Source organism: Clupea harengus, chromosome 12 (genome assembly GCF_900700415.2).
Source record: "Clupea harengus chromosome 12, Ch_v2.0.2, whole genome shotgun sequence".
In the NCBI taxonomy this organism is placed as follows: Eukaryota; Metazoa; Chordata; class Actinopteri; order Clupeiformes; family Clupeidae; genus Clupea; species Clupea harengus.
Window position 1 is genome coordinate 10,991,732 of NC_045163.1, and position 18,243 is coordinate 11,009,974.

General features: G+C 45.9%; 2 protein-coding genes across 5 annotated transcripts in view; both read right to left on the reverse strand.

The window, feature by feature from the left end:
• LOC105889426 (unconventional myosin-XVIIIb) overlaps nucleotides 1-10,868 on the reverse strand; it is a 55,429-nt gene extending 44,561 nt beyond the window's left edge. For 2 of the 3 annotated variants that reach the window (XM_012815273.3, XM_012815266.3), the window contains exons 1-7: nucleotides 10,626-10,868; nucleotides 7,800-7,953; nucleotides 5,040-5,180; nucleotides 2,881-3,447; nucleotides 2,429-2,492; nucleotides 728-840; nucleotides 165-332 (exon numbers count right to left, since the gene is read on the reverse strand). In XM_012815273.3, coding sequence (XP_012670727.1) covers nucleotides 165-332; nucleotides 728-840; nucleotides 2,429-2,492; nucleotides 2,881-3,447; nucleotides 5,040-5,180; nucleotides 7,800-7,838 — 1,092 coding nt within the window. In that variant the 5' untranslated portion in view covers nucleotides 7,839-7,953; nucleotides 10,626-10,868. The remainder of the gene's footprint in view (nucleotides 1-164; nucleotides 333-727; nucleotides 841-2,428; nucleotides 2,493-2,880; nucleotides 3,448-5,039; nucleotides 5,181-7,799; nucleotides 7,954-10,625) is intronic. The other variant, XM_012815280.3, reaches the window with a different exon arrangement.
• A 2,374-nt stretch (nucleotides 10,869-13,242) lies between these two features.
• The window catches only part of grk3 (G protein-coupled receptor kinase 3), a 61,725-nt gene continuing 56,724 nt past the window's right edge, over nucleotides 13,243-18,243 (reverse strand). For both annotated transcript variants that reach the window (XM_031578038.2, XM_031578039.2), the window contains 2 exons: nucleotides 17,959-18,072; nucleotides 13,243-17,638 (listed from right to left, as the gene is read on the reverse strand). In XM_031578038.2, the coding sequence (XP_031433898.1) occupies nucleotides 17,471-17,638; nucleotides 17,959-18,072 (282 nt within the window). In that variant the 3' untranslated portion in view covers nucleotides 13,243-17,470. The remainder of the gene's footprint in view (nucleotides 17,639-17,958; nucleotides 18,073-18,243) is intronic.

An 18,243-nucleotide genomic window follows, 5' to 3' on the forward strand; every position in this document is an offset into this window, starting at 1 on the left:
TTTTGTGTTCCTGGCAGCAGGGGGCAGTCGTGTGTGTGTGCTGATGGGTGGGTGGTGTGTGTGTGTGTGTGTGTGTGTGTGTGTGTTGATGGGTGGTGTGTGTGTGTGTGTGTGTGTGTGTGTGTGTGTGTGTGTGTGTGTGTGTGTGTGTGTGTGGCCTTTACCTTTCCTGGTGGTGGTACTGGAGGCCAGAGGGTCAGCAGGTTGGGTCCGGCGCGGGTGAGGGGAAGTTGGGCCTTGGCTCGGCTGGTCAGCGTGTGGAGAACCCCACACTCGTTTACACTCTGCAGCTCACTCAAGTCTTCACACAAGTCCTGCTCTGCCGGGTTCAACTGGGAAGGAAGGGTGAAAGTTGCAGATGATGGGATGATGGTATGTGTTTGTGAGTGTTTGTATGTCAGTGAGTGAGAGTATATGAGTGTATGTATGTAGCTCATGTGTGTAAGTGTGAGTGTGTGAGTGTGTGAGTGAGAGAGAGTGTAAGTGTGAGTGTGTGTGTATGTGAGAGTGTGTGTGTATGTGTCAATGTGTCTGTGTGTGTGCGAGAGTGTGACTGTGTGTGAGTGTGTGTTTTGTGTGAGAGTGTGTGTGTGTATATGTGTGTGAGTGTGTATGTGTGTGTATATGTGTGAGTGTGTATGTGTATGTGTGTGTTGTGTGTGTGTGTGTATATATGTGTATATGTGTGTGTGTGTGTGTGTGTGTGTGTGATTCCCAGAGAGCTAACCTTCTCTATGTCGTACTGTGCGACATCGTGAACTGTGCCGTCCGTCACCAGCCGCACCCTCACTTTCCCGTCAGGAAGCTCTGGTGTTCCCTCATCGGGCTTCAGGTGTGTTGCTACGGCAACCCAGACGTCACAAGGTCAAAAGGTTAAATGGTCAACTGACAAACACATACACAACACCAGTATCATTTCAGCAATGCAAAGGTCACAAATTCGCATGGGCGACATGGGCATTTGTACATCATGTCAATGATATCATATCACCGTGTGGGTCAATTAACCTGTCGGAGTGGACACCCTGATTCTAGGTTTTGAGCCAGGCAGCAGCCTTGTGAAGGTCTACCAGTCAAAAGTACACGATGGGGAGGAGGACGGGGGTAGGTTCACCTAAGGTCTCTCTCCCCACTGGAAGCCCAAGTGTACTCTATTTACACTCTATCAAATAGCACTTCTACACCACTGACAATGAGAGTAAAACAGGAACAGGAAGTAGTCATTTAGCTCATCATTCAGCTCTAGTCCAGGATAGCGCCATGTGTCTCTCACCCAGCACAGACAGAATGACCTCTTAAAGTTCTGGGGCAGCACAGTCTAGCCTACAGGAGAAAAGTTCCAAAAATGACAAGCTCAGGGGGAGACCAAAAGATCTCACAGCACGCTGAGTGAGCAGACCAGAGTGAATCCATTAGACCACTTACCACTTACCATTTCATCCAGAAATTGCTTATACATGCATACATAAAATTCTCATTCCTTCCTGAAAATACTTCCATATGCATATAAATATAAACAGGCTTATGGGTCGGCCACAGGAAGATTTGTTTCGGAGACAGCTGTCATCTAGTGAGTTGATCCAGCAGGCCCAGGCAGGGCATCCTCTCTAACGGTTCCCTGACCCCTCGGAATCCTGCTAGATCTGATAACACACTGCAGTGCACCCACAGGACGGGCACACAATACGATTAGTGGGATTTTCCAGTAACCAGGGATTAACTTTTGACACGTAAGCGCCGAGCACCGAGTCTCACACATAGGGATAACTCCACAATATTACTTCCTAATGGGCTTTACTTCTGACGGCCAGATGTTATCTCTTTGTGTGTGTGTGTGTGTGTGTGTGTGTGTGTGTGTGTGTGTGTGTGTGTGTGTGTGTGTGTGTGTGTGTGTGTGTGTGTGTGTGTGTGAATGCACAAGTATCCGTGTCTGTGTGTGTGCACGAATATCTGTGTAAGTGTGCGTGTGGCAGTGGCAGATTGGGAGAAGAGAGTGGGTTGTGTATGAAAACACAGACCTCAGGGAAATCCCCTTAAAATAAAGTGAGCCCTGACCAGGAGCCCAGCGCTCTCCTCGCAGGAGACTATAAATAACACGTAACCCAACACCTTTGCACAGTTGTCCTAGCTTTCAGACGACACACACCTCACACACACTCTTCACAACAGCAGCAGCAGTTAACATACTGCAGTTAGCATACCACAGTTAGTATACCAAGGAGAATGCCAGGGAGCTCTGCTTCAAGCTTACAGGCAGAGGTGTGGAGAAAAACTCAATAAAACCACACAATTTCAAAATCAGCCACTAAGGCAAAGAAACATGAGCCCAAAAGACTACATTTATTGCAGGGGTTTGTGTGTGTGTGTGTGTGTGTGTGTGTGTGTGTGTGTGTGTGTGTGTGTGTGTGTGTGTGTGTGTGTGTCTCACCAAGTGCAAAGCCGTCTTTCTGTGCTAGCCACACAGTCCCAGCCTCATACCACACATCCCTCTGCTGCAGAAATGAAAGAAGGGAAGGTAACAATAGAGAGAGAAAACATACAAAGACACAAACAACAGCACATGGTCTCTGCACGCCCTCTTCATTCTTTCATTCATTCACTCATTCATTCTATGCGTTTGAATGGCTGCTTTGCTGTGCACTCTCCATTTGTGTCTAATCTTGCCTGATTTAATAACAGTTCTCATCATCACTGATCTTTTAATGATACTTGTTCATACACACTTCAAGGATTAAGAGTCTTAGAAACCAAACTAAAATGAAAACCATTTACCACATAGTGAACTCTAACTCTATCTCCATCACACTATATATAATAACATATTCTAATCTCCAATAACATGATAACATGAAGTCCATGAGTCTGAAGTCGGCTACCCACCGGTGGTTCTGGTTTCTTGGGCTCCTCTGTGCCGATGCTCCCTGCTTGGCGTCCCTCTGGCTCCTGCCTCTCATCCTTCATCCCCACTTTCTTCTCCTCTTTCTCTTTCTCCTCTGTCTTCTGCTTTTGTTCCTCTCTTTGTTTCACCTCCGCTTTCTTCTCCTCTGTCTTCTGCTTTTGTTCCTCTCTTTGTTTCTTCTGTTGTTGTTCCTCTCTCTGTTTCACCTCCGCTTTCTTCTCCTCTGCCCTCTGCTTTTTCTCCTCCCGCTGTTGTTTGGCCGGCTCTGGCGTTCGGTTCTTCTCCGAGTCCGAGCACTTCCCTGACCCCGGCGTGGCCCCTGGCTTCGGCGAGGTGGTTTCGGGCGACGTGGGTTTGGACGTGGCGGGCGACAACATCGTCCGGGGCGACAAGGTGTTCTTCTCGGACATGAGCGGAGATGTGTGGCCGCTGTTCTCCCCGTTGAGGAACTGCTCGGCGCGTAGAGCCATCTCGGCCTCCAGGATGGGTGACGTCTCGTCCGGCGTCAGGAACTGCTGGACCAGCTTGTCGCTCAGCTTGCTGGGCTGCTGCACACGGGAGAAACAGGTGACATCAGTGGAAGAACCAGACATCCCAACTCGGATGCTCAAACTCATCACGTGTCACTAAGGCTGGGTCACCTCAACAGAACTTCATCTTAATGAAACACCAGATCCCATCATGTGACTAAATGACAGAGCAGATCTCCTCATCTTAATCAATAACAGACCAAGATCTGCTGTGGCCCGTGTGCTTGCACTGTAGGCTTCAGACCTCTGGTTCTGTAGAGTCCCTTGAGACAATGTCAATTGTAAATGGTGCACTGAATTGGCAAAGAACACTCCTCCCATATCTATAGCTTGGTCATTATTTTGGTCAACCCTTCCTATTAATTAGTGAAAGACCAGACCTCATCCCCCTCACAGACCTCTCTCTCATCCCGTAAGACCCGACCTCATCCCCCTCACAGACCTCTCTCTCATCCCGTAAGACCAGACCTCATCCCCCTCACAGACCTCTCTCTCATCCCGTAAGACCAGACCTCATCCCCCTCACAGACCTCTCTCTCATCCCGTAAGACCAGACCTCATCCCCCTCACAGACCTCTCTCCCATCCCTAAGACCAGACCTCATCCCCCTCACTGACCTCTCTCTCATCCCTAAGGAATGGTAACTGCTACGGTGTTTCATCCTAAATCATGAAAAGCCTGACCTAATACCCCACACACTGGGCCTGTGTCACCTCTGGGTGGTTTGTTCATCCTTAAAGCACTTTATTTCAGTCAGTGAAAGACTAGTATTAAGGCAATATTATAAGTGGAAGGTCTGGTCACATCTTAGCTAATGAACAACCAAACATGCAGCATCAGGGACTGAACCTGTGTCATCTCTCGAAGGACTGGACATCTTTATAACAGCACTCTATCTCAACAATGTATGAAACCGATCTAATGATGCCAAACTGAAGACATAATGCTATCGGGTAATGGATAGAAAGGGCCTCGTGTGGATCTGCTGACTCTGAAACAGACCAGTTTAATGTGTGGTGAACACACAAACTAATAAAAACAGACAAGTTTAATGTGTGGTGAACACACAAACTAATGAATTGTGACATATTATGTACTGTCCAAAGAATTAAACTATTTTCCCCCTCAGATTGATGCATTTCTGGATGTTTCTGGACTACTAGAATGAAAAGCTAGTGTGCTCATGTATTCAACAGTCATTGAGAACCATGTAATTTATGCTTGGAAGATATGGTATGTTTTCCGCTGGTGAAAAAACAACAAAATAGGGTCTAGACCTTAAACAACCATGTAATTCTATAGAAATGCTTAAGAGAGCAGATCTTGATACTCCCAGGCATTCTATGCATCTTGTTTGGATGTTTAACTTTGCTGTGTTCAAGTTGGGTTGTATTTGTTTATGCTTTGGGAGAGAAGGCATGGGAATGTTTATATACTCACTTCTCACTGGGCTTTTAAAATAACACCACTCTAAGTCAAGAACCTTTGTAACAAAAAACAAAAAAAAACTAAGTACTGCTCCTTTCCCCGAACTCTGAGCTTGTCTGAATGTAGTCACACTATCTGCTTGATGTAGCGTGGTGATTAGGAGAGAGGAAGCTCAGTCTCACCGTCCTCTCCTCTTTGCTTTCTGGCTCTTTCTGCTTGTGCTCCTTCTCAGTCTCTCTCACCAGCTGCTTCAGGAAGCCTCCCGGGACCACTGAGGGTGGAGGGGGGAGCTGGGCCGGCACAGGCTCGTTCTTCTCCTTGATCTAAACGGGCACAGGGAAGCAATGTCACAACTCACACACACCAACATAGACCCACATGCACAACAAATATGGACATGCACACACACACACACACACACACATACACACACACACACACACACACACACACACACACACACACACACACACACACAGAAACGTAATGTACAGACATACACACAGAGAACTAACACTGGTCATTTCAACACACACTAAGATATACATTCAGAAACAGAATATAAACATGTACATTCGGTTTGTACGTACACACATGCACATACAGGCACACACACACACCAAGGCTATGGTTACACAGGGTGGACTTCAGGCCATGCTGAAACATTCTGAAGGACAGACACACTCTGGGAAAAGGGGAGGAGCACTTTGGCTCATGAAGAGGGCGCTTCAGGAAAAGGACAGAAGGCCAAACACCCTTAGTCCCCTCTTTGACACATGCCTGTATGGACTCTCAGGGTCTTTTTTCCAAACTAGCCCCCACACCGTCTTCCTACCCACCTCCACTCTGTTTGCGCATTCGAGAGGAGATGCCATAACCGCAACACCCACTGTGACAACGAAACAGATCTGACACTCCGTGACAGAGTGGGAGTGGAGAGGGTCCTGTCTGGAAAAGGTCCTCACACACCTGCGGGTCTGACTCAGATCTGGCCTGGAGTCGCTGCAGACTGTGCTGCTATTTAGGCTGCTATTTAGTGATAATACCGATGAGCTAAATCAGAGGTTTGTTCAAATTCGGCAAACAACAAACGTTTTTTTGTGTAAACATTTCAAATTGGTCGGTTTATTGTTCGAGTCAAGCATCCGTGTTTGCTCGCCAAGAACTTCCTCCTCAGACCGTTTGTGTGTGTTGGGCAGTGAACTCAAAGCACACCTCAGGTGAGTCCTGAGTCGCGCCACCAGCTCAAACACAACAAACAACAGAAGTCAGACATGACCGTCTCACACAGGTATGCTCAACACTGATACCTCTAGTGCTAACAAAAGACTCACATATAGCTACAGGATCAGCATTGCACTGCAGAAAGCTTGGCACAATTTTGTGGAGACAACACTGAACGGGTATCGTCTAAAATAAACTGACCCAGTTATTTGGGTGTTTATTGTTGGCCTGGAGAAGAGGAAACTCTACACCTGCAGGTCAGAATAGCTACAGTGGTACCGCAGAGAAAGGCTCAGGCTGTAATGCCTGACTACTGTCTCTCACTAGGAGGGCCTGGGCAGCACAAGCAGCACTTCAACCCCACCCTTGTCTTATGTGGGATTACCAACTGTCCGTGCTTTTTGCATGAGACACAGGCTTGTATGTCCTGTCCCACGCTAGCATCTAGAAAAAAAATCATCAATGCATCTTTGACACTTGTTTTGGTCAATTTCACCGATTCTCACGGCAAGTCAGCCTTGAAAGATTGCAACGTTGATCTGGGTATATCCTAACTGATGATGACATCAGAAGCAGACTTTAATAAACAGAACAAACAGAATGGCTACCACACTACTTTGATCTGCTTTCCGTTGTGCCTGCTATCGGGCAGCATTTTGTGGTTGGGTTGCCTTAAAATGTCCTGTGGCCTAGCTGGTGCTCAGTATAAAGTTTCATGAAGTTGATCATAAAAAACCCGCTAATGGCTAACAGCCTGCAGAGAGCAAGACGGGAGAGAGCACTCCGTGCACTTTTCCTGTCAACACATAAATTGTGATTTTAGTGCGGGAAAACCTGCATCAAAGATACCATGGCCATGGACTTATTTGTGATCTCTGTAAAGTTAGGACAGCAGTATCATTGCTGCGAAGTGGAAAGATATCAGCTTGTAAGTGGCTTGAAAACCAATGTGTAGCAAGCAACAGAATACAGCTCCCTTTGTTATGTGCCGATAGGTAATGCATGTTTCAGTTCCGAAATGCTGTGGCCAGTGACCGTTTTCTTCAGTGCTGAAAACCCTTTAACGGTTCTAGAGAGCCGACTAGCTTTAAGTGCTTGTTTCTTTACTAAACTTTGATTTAATCGCCCAGTAACATACCCCATCTTATTTATGGAATAGATGTAATAAATACGTTATTCACAGTGTGGGATAGAATTGAAAGCTTAATGGAAGGTTTAAACAGGCAATGAGAGAGTTTATGTTTGCAATACAAACTACAGTGAACTACTGCTCAGAGTGAAATATGACTCTTCACAATAGCGGAACACCATTTGCTCAATCGATACATGTTAACAGTGAATGCTTTGATGGAAACCACTCCATTATCAGACACTGTTAGTCTAATGAGAGCAGAGATATTTGCAGTGGTGGCACAGATGGCACTTAGCATAATGGACATTTAGAAGGCATTCATAATTGCACAAAATGAGTTAACGGAAAGTTAACATAGCACACAGGGCGCATGACACAATGTTAGCACAGGCACAGCACATAATTAGCATAGCACACAGTACACAGTTAGGCTGGCACACAGACAGTATTGTACACAGTTAGCGAAGCCCACAGTTAGTATAGGGCAGAGCAGGGTGCACAGTTAGCCTAGCACCCAGGCAGTGCATAACAATAAGCAGGGCTGTGCTCAGACACCCAGCCCTGCATCACAATGCTCAGGACCTCCCTTTTCTTCCCATAGTTTTAAGCGTGAGGATAGTGCCATGGCAACCGACTGTGGAGGGAGGGGGGGTGAAAGGTCAGGTGAAGAGAGAGGTCAGCCAGATGTGTGGAGGTGAAGAAGACGCCGAACAACAAACAGAAACAGTGACACAGTGGACCTGGTGATAGAGAGAATGAGGGAAGAAGAGCGAGACATAGTGAAGGGGAGAAAGAGAGTGAAAGAGTGAAAGAAAGAGGTGGTAACATCATGATAAGCACTCAATATTATGAATACAGTGAATTCACAGACAAAAAGCACATTTATAGTGATTATTTAAGTACCTAAAGTCACACTCATGGTTGAGGCTATTTAATGAATGTGGCCTTGATTAGGTGCAGACCCCTCTCTGTAGCAGAGCAGGGACAGATCCACTCCAAAGAGACAGCAGCTATCTCTTATTTCTATAGGGAGCCGAGGTTTTTAAAGGTGTAGAACACGGTTTTACCATATCAGTCATATTTTTTTTATTATTCGTCCTATTTTCCCCCACAGATTTGACATTTATTGTTCTCTAGTTCCATTTGGATAATCCAGTTATTGAACTTCTACTCCAGACCTTAAAAACCTGATCACCCAACTGCCATCTGCAGACTCCATGAGCTACTGACTGAGCCCATGCTGGTGTGTGCTGCCGTGGTGACAGATGGTGAGCACCTGATGAACAAGCTCAGAGGGGTCCAGCCTCGGACAGCCGAGTGGGCGGCTCACGTGTGCAAGGCATCATGGGAGGTACAGGTGGTGTGGGGGTGTGTGTGTGAGGAGGGGGGTCATGTGATTCGAGGCACAGCTGCTCCTCAAGGAAACATGGTTTGCACAAGCATGGACAACAGCACGCCTTACATATAAACACACGCTCGTATTGATTACAATCATTTACATGGACAATACACAAACATATTTATACTCACAAACACACACTCATGTATAAACACACCCAAGGAAATACCATCCCAAGTGTACACAAACAAGCACTGACAACACATGCAGTATATATGGACAATACACTCACACACACAGGCTCCTCAAAGAAACACAAGAAGAGAGGTTTACACAAAGAAACCCACCCAAAACAAAGCACGCACGCACGCACGCACACACACACACACACACACACACACACACACACACACACACACACACACACACACACACACACACACACACACACACACACACACACACACACACACACACACACACACACACAGACTTATACACCCATAAACCTAAGAAAGCACCATTACAGCTTTACACCAACAAACATGGACAACAACACACCTTACACACATGTACACAAATCCACACAGACACAACACACCTTACACACATGTACACAAATCCACACAGACACAACACACCTTACACACATGTACACAAATCCACACAGACACAACACACCTTACACACATGTACACAAATCCACACAGACACAACACACCTTACACACATGTACACAAATCCACACAGACACAACACACCTTACACACATGTACACAAATCCACACAGACACAACACACCTTACACACATGTACACAAATCCACACAGACACAACACACCTTACACACATGTACACCAATCCACACAGACACAACACACCTTACACACATGTACACAAATCCACACAGACACAACACACCTTACACACACATGTACACACATCCACACAGACACAACACACCTTACACACACATGTACATCAATCCACACAACACACCAACACACACTCCACACAAATCCACACAGACGGTGTGCCACTTCATGTGTGTTTTTTCATCGTGTGAACCCTTAGTGACTAACGCCTAATGTTGGTGAATCAAAAGCTGCAGAAGGCTTTTAGTATGATGAGGTCATTCTGACTTCAGCAACAAGACAGCTCACTCTCTATACACGACGCACACGCATCACCCACACCACTGATTGGGAGGATTTCAATGCTGCAAATATAACTCCATCACAGGTGTGCCTGAAGGTCTCAGTGGAATACACACACACACAAACACACACTTTCACACACACTCATAGTGATAGATAAACGAGTCCCAAGCGGTGGCCACAGCTTGAGGAGTCTGGGCAGAAATGATGATGGTGACTGATCTGAGCCAGAGTGATATTTTCAGAAGTACATGTCACCTCACCCGACGGGCTCTCCGAAAGAGGCCACGACGAGTGCGTGTGCGCTCATGAAACAGTTTCCTTGAATCGTCTTGACTGGGGGTGCAACTGGTGTGTGTGTGTGTGTGTGTACACATATGTGCTAAGGGTGTCTTAGTGGTTCCTGACAGAAGAATGATTAACACACAGCACAGTGCTGAGTTCAGTGATTAATATGTCCTTATCCTGTCAATGGTAGAAATGTTCCAAGTGTTGATTCCTGCTAGTGGATGTATGTCTGCAGAGCCCTTCTAAAACTCAGTGACAAGTCTTGTCTGTCAGATCTGTACGTGTGAACAAAGCAAATGAACAGGAGCTGAACACCATCTGATGCGTTGGTGCTCAGATTTTGCGTGGTGTCAGCGCCCGCACGGGCCGAGGCACAGGCAAACCTTCAGCTCCGCTTCCCCCTCTGAACATGTCGGTCAATGTCAAACCAAGAACTTCCTCATGCTTGGAGAAATATGTCTGTATGTAGGTCTGTTTAGCGGCAGGGCTATCAGGCAGGGCACAGAGACCCACAGTGGTCAAGAGGCTATTTATACGAGCTGCCTTTCTCTCTCACGATAAGATCACGTTAACTCGGTCTCTCTGGCTTAACATAGCCTTCCCAAAAAACGATGGTGGCAAAACCTACCTTGAAATGGCTTAACTTCTAAGTGGTGTAGTAATTCCACCTTCAGCTTGCACTTTCTGTTAAATTCCAGTTAACCAGTGGGGCCAACAACACGGCACACAGCTTCACTGTCTCAGACACACACTGAGAAGGCAACAGCACTAGTCAGAAATAGAGTGACACAGACAGCCATGCAGGCTCTCTCACACACACACACACACATACACACACACTCACGCACACACACACACACACACACACACACACACACACACACGCACACTCACGCACACACACACACACACACACACACACACACACACACACACACACACACACACACACACACACACACACACACACACACACACACACACACACACACACACACACACACACACACACACACAGATAAGCAAGGCAGCTGAGTTAACACAAGACCCAGCTATAAATACCCATGTCAGGGGAAGGTGGAGGGGATACTACCCTGTTTGGGAACTGCTTTGGGATATGGGACACACACGAGCAAAGGGTGGGGAAAACAAGAGGCCAGGAACGACTGGAAAAGGTTCCTGCAGGACCTAAGAGAGGAGATGGAAGGATAGCATAGACACTCAGGAGACGCTCAGGGGATAGCGGTAGTTGTTAAGAGAAAGAAAAGGGAGTGAGTGGAAGGGAGGAATTGAATGAAGGGAGCCAAAAAGACAGCTGTGGAGCTAGCCTTCAGCATAATGAATATGCGTGTAACAAGCAGGGACAATGAGTTACACCTTTTAGGATTTTAATCTGCTAACACTGAGGACTGAGGACCTCAGTTGATCCACTAATCCACATCATGTTGAATAGCACTCACCACACACACAAACATACACATACACACACACACAGACCACATTCATCCAACACTCCTCTCCCAAACACACCCACACACACTGTGCTGTTCTCTCTCTCCCAAGGCAACACGGGCAGAAGAGAGAACAGGAGAACAGCTTGTGGTGGCCCCATCATGGCCGCCGCCGGGCTTTGATTGACAGACACAACTGTATGTGGGAGGAGCCACACACACATACGCATCACACCAGAGGGAGGGGACAGATATAGAGACCTGAAAGATGAGAGGGAGGAAGGGAGGGAGGAAGGGAGGGAGGGAGGGAGAGTGAGAGAGGGAGAGAGAAGGAGAGAGGGAGACTAAAGAGAGAAAAAAACTACAGGGCATCAACGAGAGGCAAAGTGAGCACAGATAGACGGACATGAAAGACGAAAGATACTTCTGAGGGAAACACACACAAACACACACACACACAAACACAGAGCACATTTGAAAGGTTGTCATCAAAAAGTAAAGATTGACAAAACAGCTGTTTGATGTATAAAACATCTGTACAGGATGCCCCCCACCTCACCGCCCCCAGTGTTCTCAGCATAAAATAATTCCTTAAAAACAGGGAAAAAGTTAATAAATGCTGTGTCAAAAATAACATCTCTTAAGGTCTGATGTAAGCCAGTCATGAATGCCGAGTGATGTTTGACAGGAGTGGTGATTACTGATACTGTAGTCCCACAGCACCTGATCCTTTCTCCGATCTGGCCAGGTCCATTGCAGTCAGTGTTTATCAAAGTATAAAGGGGCCCTATGTAAGGTTTCATACTAAACGGGCCCAAAAATGGTGCGTGATCTGTCAAACAATTAGTTACACATTCACATTCATTGTTACACGTTTAAGACCTATTTAGGCCATTTTGAATGTGATTTCAATGTTAGTGTCCTTAATTAGGCACCGTTTTAATCAGACTCTGACCAACATAGAATGGTACCACAACTGTCCCACAGCATTGTACCATTGTAAGCATTATGGCATCACAGTAGTTGGAGCTATTTCTCTAAGCGATCCTGCTTACGCTACTGTTACTTTTTAAGCCAATTGTAAAGTCCATGGGTTTTCCTAGCGGAGGGTTCAGTAACATCTTCTATGTAGCATTTGACGTTTAGCATTCCTGTAGCTCAACTGGGAGAACTAGTTGAAAACCAGCCAGGCCCAGGGAATGCACATACTGATTAAATGTATATCAGTTATATATGTTAATGTAACTCCACATTCAGAGCTTTTTGTCATAGATTAAATATAATGTAATAAATGTCCCTTGTTATGTTATTATGAATTACAATGTCTAAAAAAATTTAATACAGTTGAAGTTCAGAAAGTTCAGTAGTTTTCTTGTGTAAAAGTTCTGTACAAAATCAAATATTTGCAATGCGAGCTACACAAAAAACAATAATGTATTTTCATTTAGTAAACCCAATGTGTTTGTGTATAAATGGTACCTTATTTTCATAATTCAATACGTTTCGGGGCGCGGTGGATACAGAACAGTTAGGCAGGTTGACAGGGTAATGACCATATTGGTGTATCATGAGTGAATTGTTTCATACACATTTCACACTTCTGTTCTATGGATAAAAACTACAAAAACTACAGTACAGACTTTATGATGTGTAATATCTCTGCGGTGTGGAGCAAATGTCTTCATGTTTTCCAGGTTAATCTTCCCCATTTGACTCGTTGAATCTAGAATCAAGAGGGGCCCAATATCAACTTTGATGGAGACTGATCAGAAACTACACAACAGACACAGCACGCACAAAAAAGGGGCTTTTTTATTTCTGAACTGTTTGTATGAGCAGTCCACCACATGTTCCTAGCTGTTCAGAAAAAAAAAAAAAACATTAAAATAATTTTAACAATAATAATCATTCATTGAATAATAATATCAATAATTATCATTATAACCTCAATGGTGATAAACCCCCCAAACAGTAGTATTTGCGTTTCCTCTGTGGCACCTTAAGGAAAAAAAAAAGAAAAGAAAAAACTTTGACTGACTAAACCAGGAAAGTCTTAGGCCCTACGCCCTGACGCTTTCACAATCCCATGTGCTCAAACTCTTCTGCACCAAGAGGCCCCTGCTCCCCAACAGACAATAAATATGAACAAGAAGCATCATTTGTCTGTATTAAAAACAAACAAACAAACAAACAAAAAAAAATGTTGTCATCATCTGGAACTTCGTAGGTACAATATCTAAACTTTTTTTGTTGTTTTTCATATGTGCAACATCTGAGCAGATTCTTCACCACAAATATTTGAACTGACATCAAACCCGATCCCTTCCCAAAACTTTTTTTGTTGTTTTCTACGTCGTTTAAGTCTTTTTTGTTTTTTAAATAATCTAGCTTGTTTCGTCATTTCATGTACACACATACATATATATATATATATATATTTAAATTTGTTATTCATTTTTTCCTATTTGCCTTTCCTCTATTGTCTGACCACACCTTGCCGCCCATCTGAAGTCTGTGTTCACCACACAAAAAAACACTGCCACTAAAGAAACAGACACACAAGCGAATGAAGCAAAGCACGGTGGGACAGAATGAGCAGCTACCACTGAAATCAAAGAGAGAAAACCCCTGAAGCATTGTGGATTATTTGGGATCAATACAGGCGCAGCCATCTTTGAGAAATGCAGGGGACGGGGGTACTGCAATTGTGATTTCTCCGTCGTGTAATAAACTTGTGGTACCAGACCACTTGCTCCTTGGTGCCGGGGGAGGTTCCTAGATCGGTTCCCCACCACCCCCCTCAGCTTGCTCCACGTCATCCCAAATTTGGTCGAATCTTTTTCTCGGTTTGATCAGTTATGTACCCTTTTCCAAAGCGCGTCTGCTTCCCCTAGTCTGCTCGTACCGATGGAGAAGCCGAGAGGCAGCCGGCCGCATGGCAGGCGAAGGGGTGGGCTGCCAGCGTGCAGTGACGCGCACAAGGGAAACTGACAGACATTTCAAAGAGGTTTTGGGATCATCATCGTCGTCGCCATTGTCACCACCATCATCATCCATCTTCACTCCAGTCGTTTGGCACATTGAGTTTGTTTCTATCAGCATCATCTAGACAAGTCTGGAGTGGGGTTTGATATTTTTTTTTGTATTTTTTTAAAAAGTGCAGCGAAAAGTTCAAACAAGCCATGTCGATTTTTGGGAAGACCCTTTCCCTTTTAGGGTCACGAAATGTCTTCCTCAAAGATGGCAGGTCCCCACACACTTAAAGGCTACTGAGTATCCGAATGCTCCCTGCACTACAGTTGTGTTGCTGCACAAAGAAAAAGACAGAATCACATGCAAATCAGGTTTGCTCTTCTTTTTTGATTAATGCACGGACTTGGAACCCCCCCCCCCCCCCAAAAAAGATACAAACTATTTTTGTCTTACTGCATGGAAAAGCCTGAAACAAATGAAAATAACAAACAAAAAAACAAAAACCTTTCAAGCAAACAATTCATGGCCTTCCACAGACTGTGCTTGTTATTCCATTCAGTAAAAGCAGACACCTGAAAGCATGTAAGATACTCCAAAAAATATGTCATCTATAGAAATCTGCATTCTGCATCACATTCATTAAAACAATATATATAAAACTATACTCAAAACAAGCCTTACAACAAATGGTCTAAAGTTGTCCCCAACCCTTCCCCTGCAACACAATTCTCATGATGTAAATGTTACTGGGACGGACACTGATTCTCACACACACACACACACACACACACACACACACACACACACACACACACCTGTCTGTCTGTCTGTCTGTCTTTTAACAGTCTGCCCACGCATGACAAGCAGGGACAGCCCTCAGCTGGTCGCGTGTAGCTCCTCCCCTCTCTGGCCGTGGTAACAGACGACAGACAGCATAAACTGCACTTGACAACAACACAACAGCTTCCGTATGGCCTGTGTGACACACTCAGTCGGACACACACCCACTTGCGTGGAAGGATCAAATGCACACACTCTCTGATCCTGAGGTACGCCGGACAAAACTGATTGAATAATGTGTTTAAAACAACCCCCTCCCCCACCCCTGCTTTGAGCAGGGACCCAGCACAAAAACACAGACAGGCAGACAGATAAAATCCCCATATATGCAAACATCTCAGGAGTACATTGTAGATGCACAGAGAAAGAATTGGTTTTAGTTGTTATATCAGGGGTCAGGGGAGCTGTATGGTGCTAGTGGTCCCCTAATCTTAAAACAGCGTCCACGAGGGAGAACATTAAAAAAACGAACAAGGGAAAGCCACTCTGATCCTTTTAAACAAAAGTGTCCAAAGAGAATAGCACTCCTGGTCCTCTTGATCGTGGGTAGAGTCTGCGAGGAGTGAGTGTGTGTGTGTGCGTGTGTGTTTCTCGCGAGTGAGAGGGTGTGTCGGTGCTCTCAAGTAAAATGTTTGTTTGTTGGCACTTTATGCACTTCTGTGAGTGGAGGGGTGTGTGTGTGTGGGGGGGGGGAGCATCTCATTTTGAGGAATCAAGCAGCTTGACGTGTCTCCTTCAAACAAAACACAATGGCAACGACACAAAATCCTCATTAGAAAAAAAGAACAAAAAAAAAAACATGAAAGCAAAAATACATTCGAGGCAGAGTAGGAACAAATCCTGTTGCACAGTCCATCTGCTTAATATTCACATCACTTTCTTGCCCCATCTGAAAACTATGTGAGTACACACACACACACAAATACAGACAAACATGCGCCCACACACACACACAAGCTCACAAAAAAACGTCCCCCATTGGAATTTTGTCTGTGTCTGTAAGAACACTCTTGATTATTTTCTTACTACCCAGTCACCTTTCACTCATCTCTCCCTGTCTCGCTCGTGTGTCCGTCGCTCCAAAACAAGTGCAACACCCAATCACCCACATCCCCAGGCTTTGTCCCTCTGTGCACCCCGTAGAGGAACTGAGGCAACCATGGGGACCAGTGTGGTCCTAGAAAGCGTTGGGGGAGAGGATCAGAGTCCTGGTACACACTTAAAAGGTCAGGGAGGGTGTAGGTGTCAAAGGTCAGGGGGCGTGTCTTCTTCTGTTGGGCGTCGGCAGTGGAGGAAGTGGTTCCGCCCCGGGCATTCTGTGGTTACTGTGGTTACATCAATGGCACAGGCAGTGGAGTGGGAACAGAAAGAGGACAGGAATGATTCCATGCTTGTGTGTGTGTGTGTGTGTGTGTGTGTCTGTGTGTGTGTGTGTGTGTGTCTGCTGGATGGGTCTGGCCCTCCAGCTGGGATTCATGCTGGATTGTTGGAGTATATTCCAGAAGAAGGTGATGTCTTTCTCCGTACGTCGCAGAGTCTCTTAAGTCTACATCTGCACACTGCAGCTGAGGATATGAAGACAGTGTGTGTGTGTGTGTGTGTGTCTACGGAGAGTCTGTGAAAATCACTACTGTGGCTTCAGACGGTGGGATGGGGGCACATTCAGCACATTCATGCAGTTGTCCCTACCCACATTGTCCATAAGCCACACCCAGAAGTCTGCCACCCAATCGGGTGGGGTTGAGGGCGTGGTTGTAGAGATGCCCAATTAGCAATCAGAGTTGAGCTTTGTGCAGAAGAGTGAAGAGGAGGACGAGGAGGATGGCCTTTCAAGACTGGTCTCTTTCCGATGAGGGAGAGGCCTGGTCCTTTTATCCAATAACAAATCTCAGAATGTGTGTGTGTGTGTGTGTGTGCATGAATGAGAGAAAATAACTCAGTCCAGTGGCCCTATCCAGGTGGATTTTTATTCCCTCTCTGCACCAGCAGGAGTTAGACTGTGTGCGTGTGTGTGTGTGTGTGTATATGTGTGTGCGTGCGTGTGTGTGTGTATGAGAGTGAGGTCTTTTGGGCCTGTTGGTGATATCACAGCAGGGTATAGCAGAGCAGTGCGTGTGTTTGTATTTGTATGAGAGTGGATGTGTGTCTGTGTGTGAGTCCGATGGTGTGTGCCCGTGTGTATGAATACGTTTCTCTGAGTGTGTGTGGCTCACAGGCCGTTGCTGTTGCGGTGCGTGAGCGGTGGCTTAGAGGACAGCTCCACCACCCCTCCGCTGCGACCTTTGCCGATGACCTTGGGGGCGCGGCGCAGAAGCTTCTGGGCTTCGGTGAAAGCATCGGTCAGCTCCTTCTTCCACTGGACAAACTCTGGGTCACTCTGTACACACACACACACACGCACAGAGAGACACGACCACACTCTTTAAATCACATAAGCACACAAACATAAATGTGCATGTACACATAGAACCGAGAACCTACACATAGAACCTGAAGCACTAGTCATGAAAGATTAGGGATTGCACCTGTGGAATCAATACAGGACAACCCAAACAACACTAACCCAGACAACAGCCACCGAACCAACCAAAGCTGTTGATGGAGGAAAAGGAGAAACAGAGAAAGAGAGAGAGAGACAGAGAGAGAAAGAAAGAAAGAAAGAAAGAAAGAGTGAGAGATAGCGGAGAGCCATCTTACCTCACACTGCAGGACAAACTGCTTGCCCCCTTTGATCCGGAGCAGGATGCACCTCTTGTCCTTAATCTGCGTCTCCTCCACCGTCAGTATCTGCTCCATGGTCAGCAGGTTTTGCTGTGGGGGAGGAGGGGAAAGAGGAGTGAGACACGGCCCAGGAGAGACCCCTTAGCCTGGGGTACACAACCCTCTGGACATGCCCTGAACATGGGGCTCTCAGTGGGAAGTCTACGTGTGTGTGGTGTAGTAGAACACCACCTGAATCGCTTTACAAAGCGCAGTGAAGTG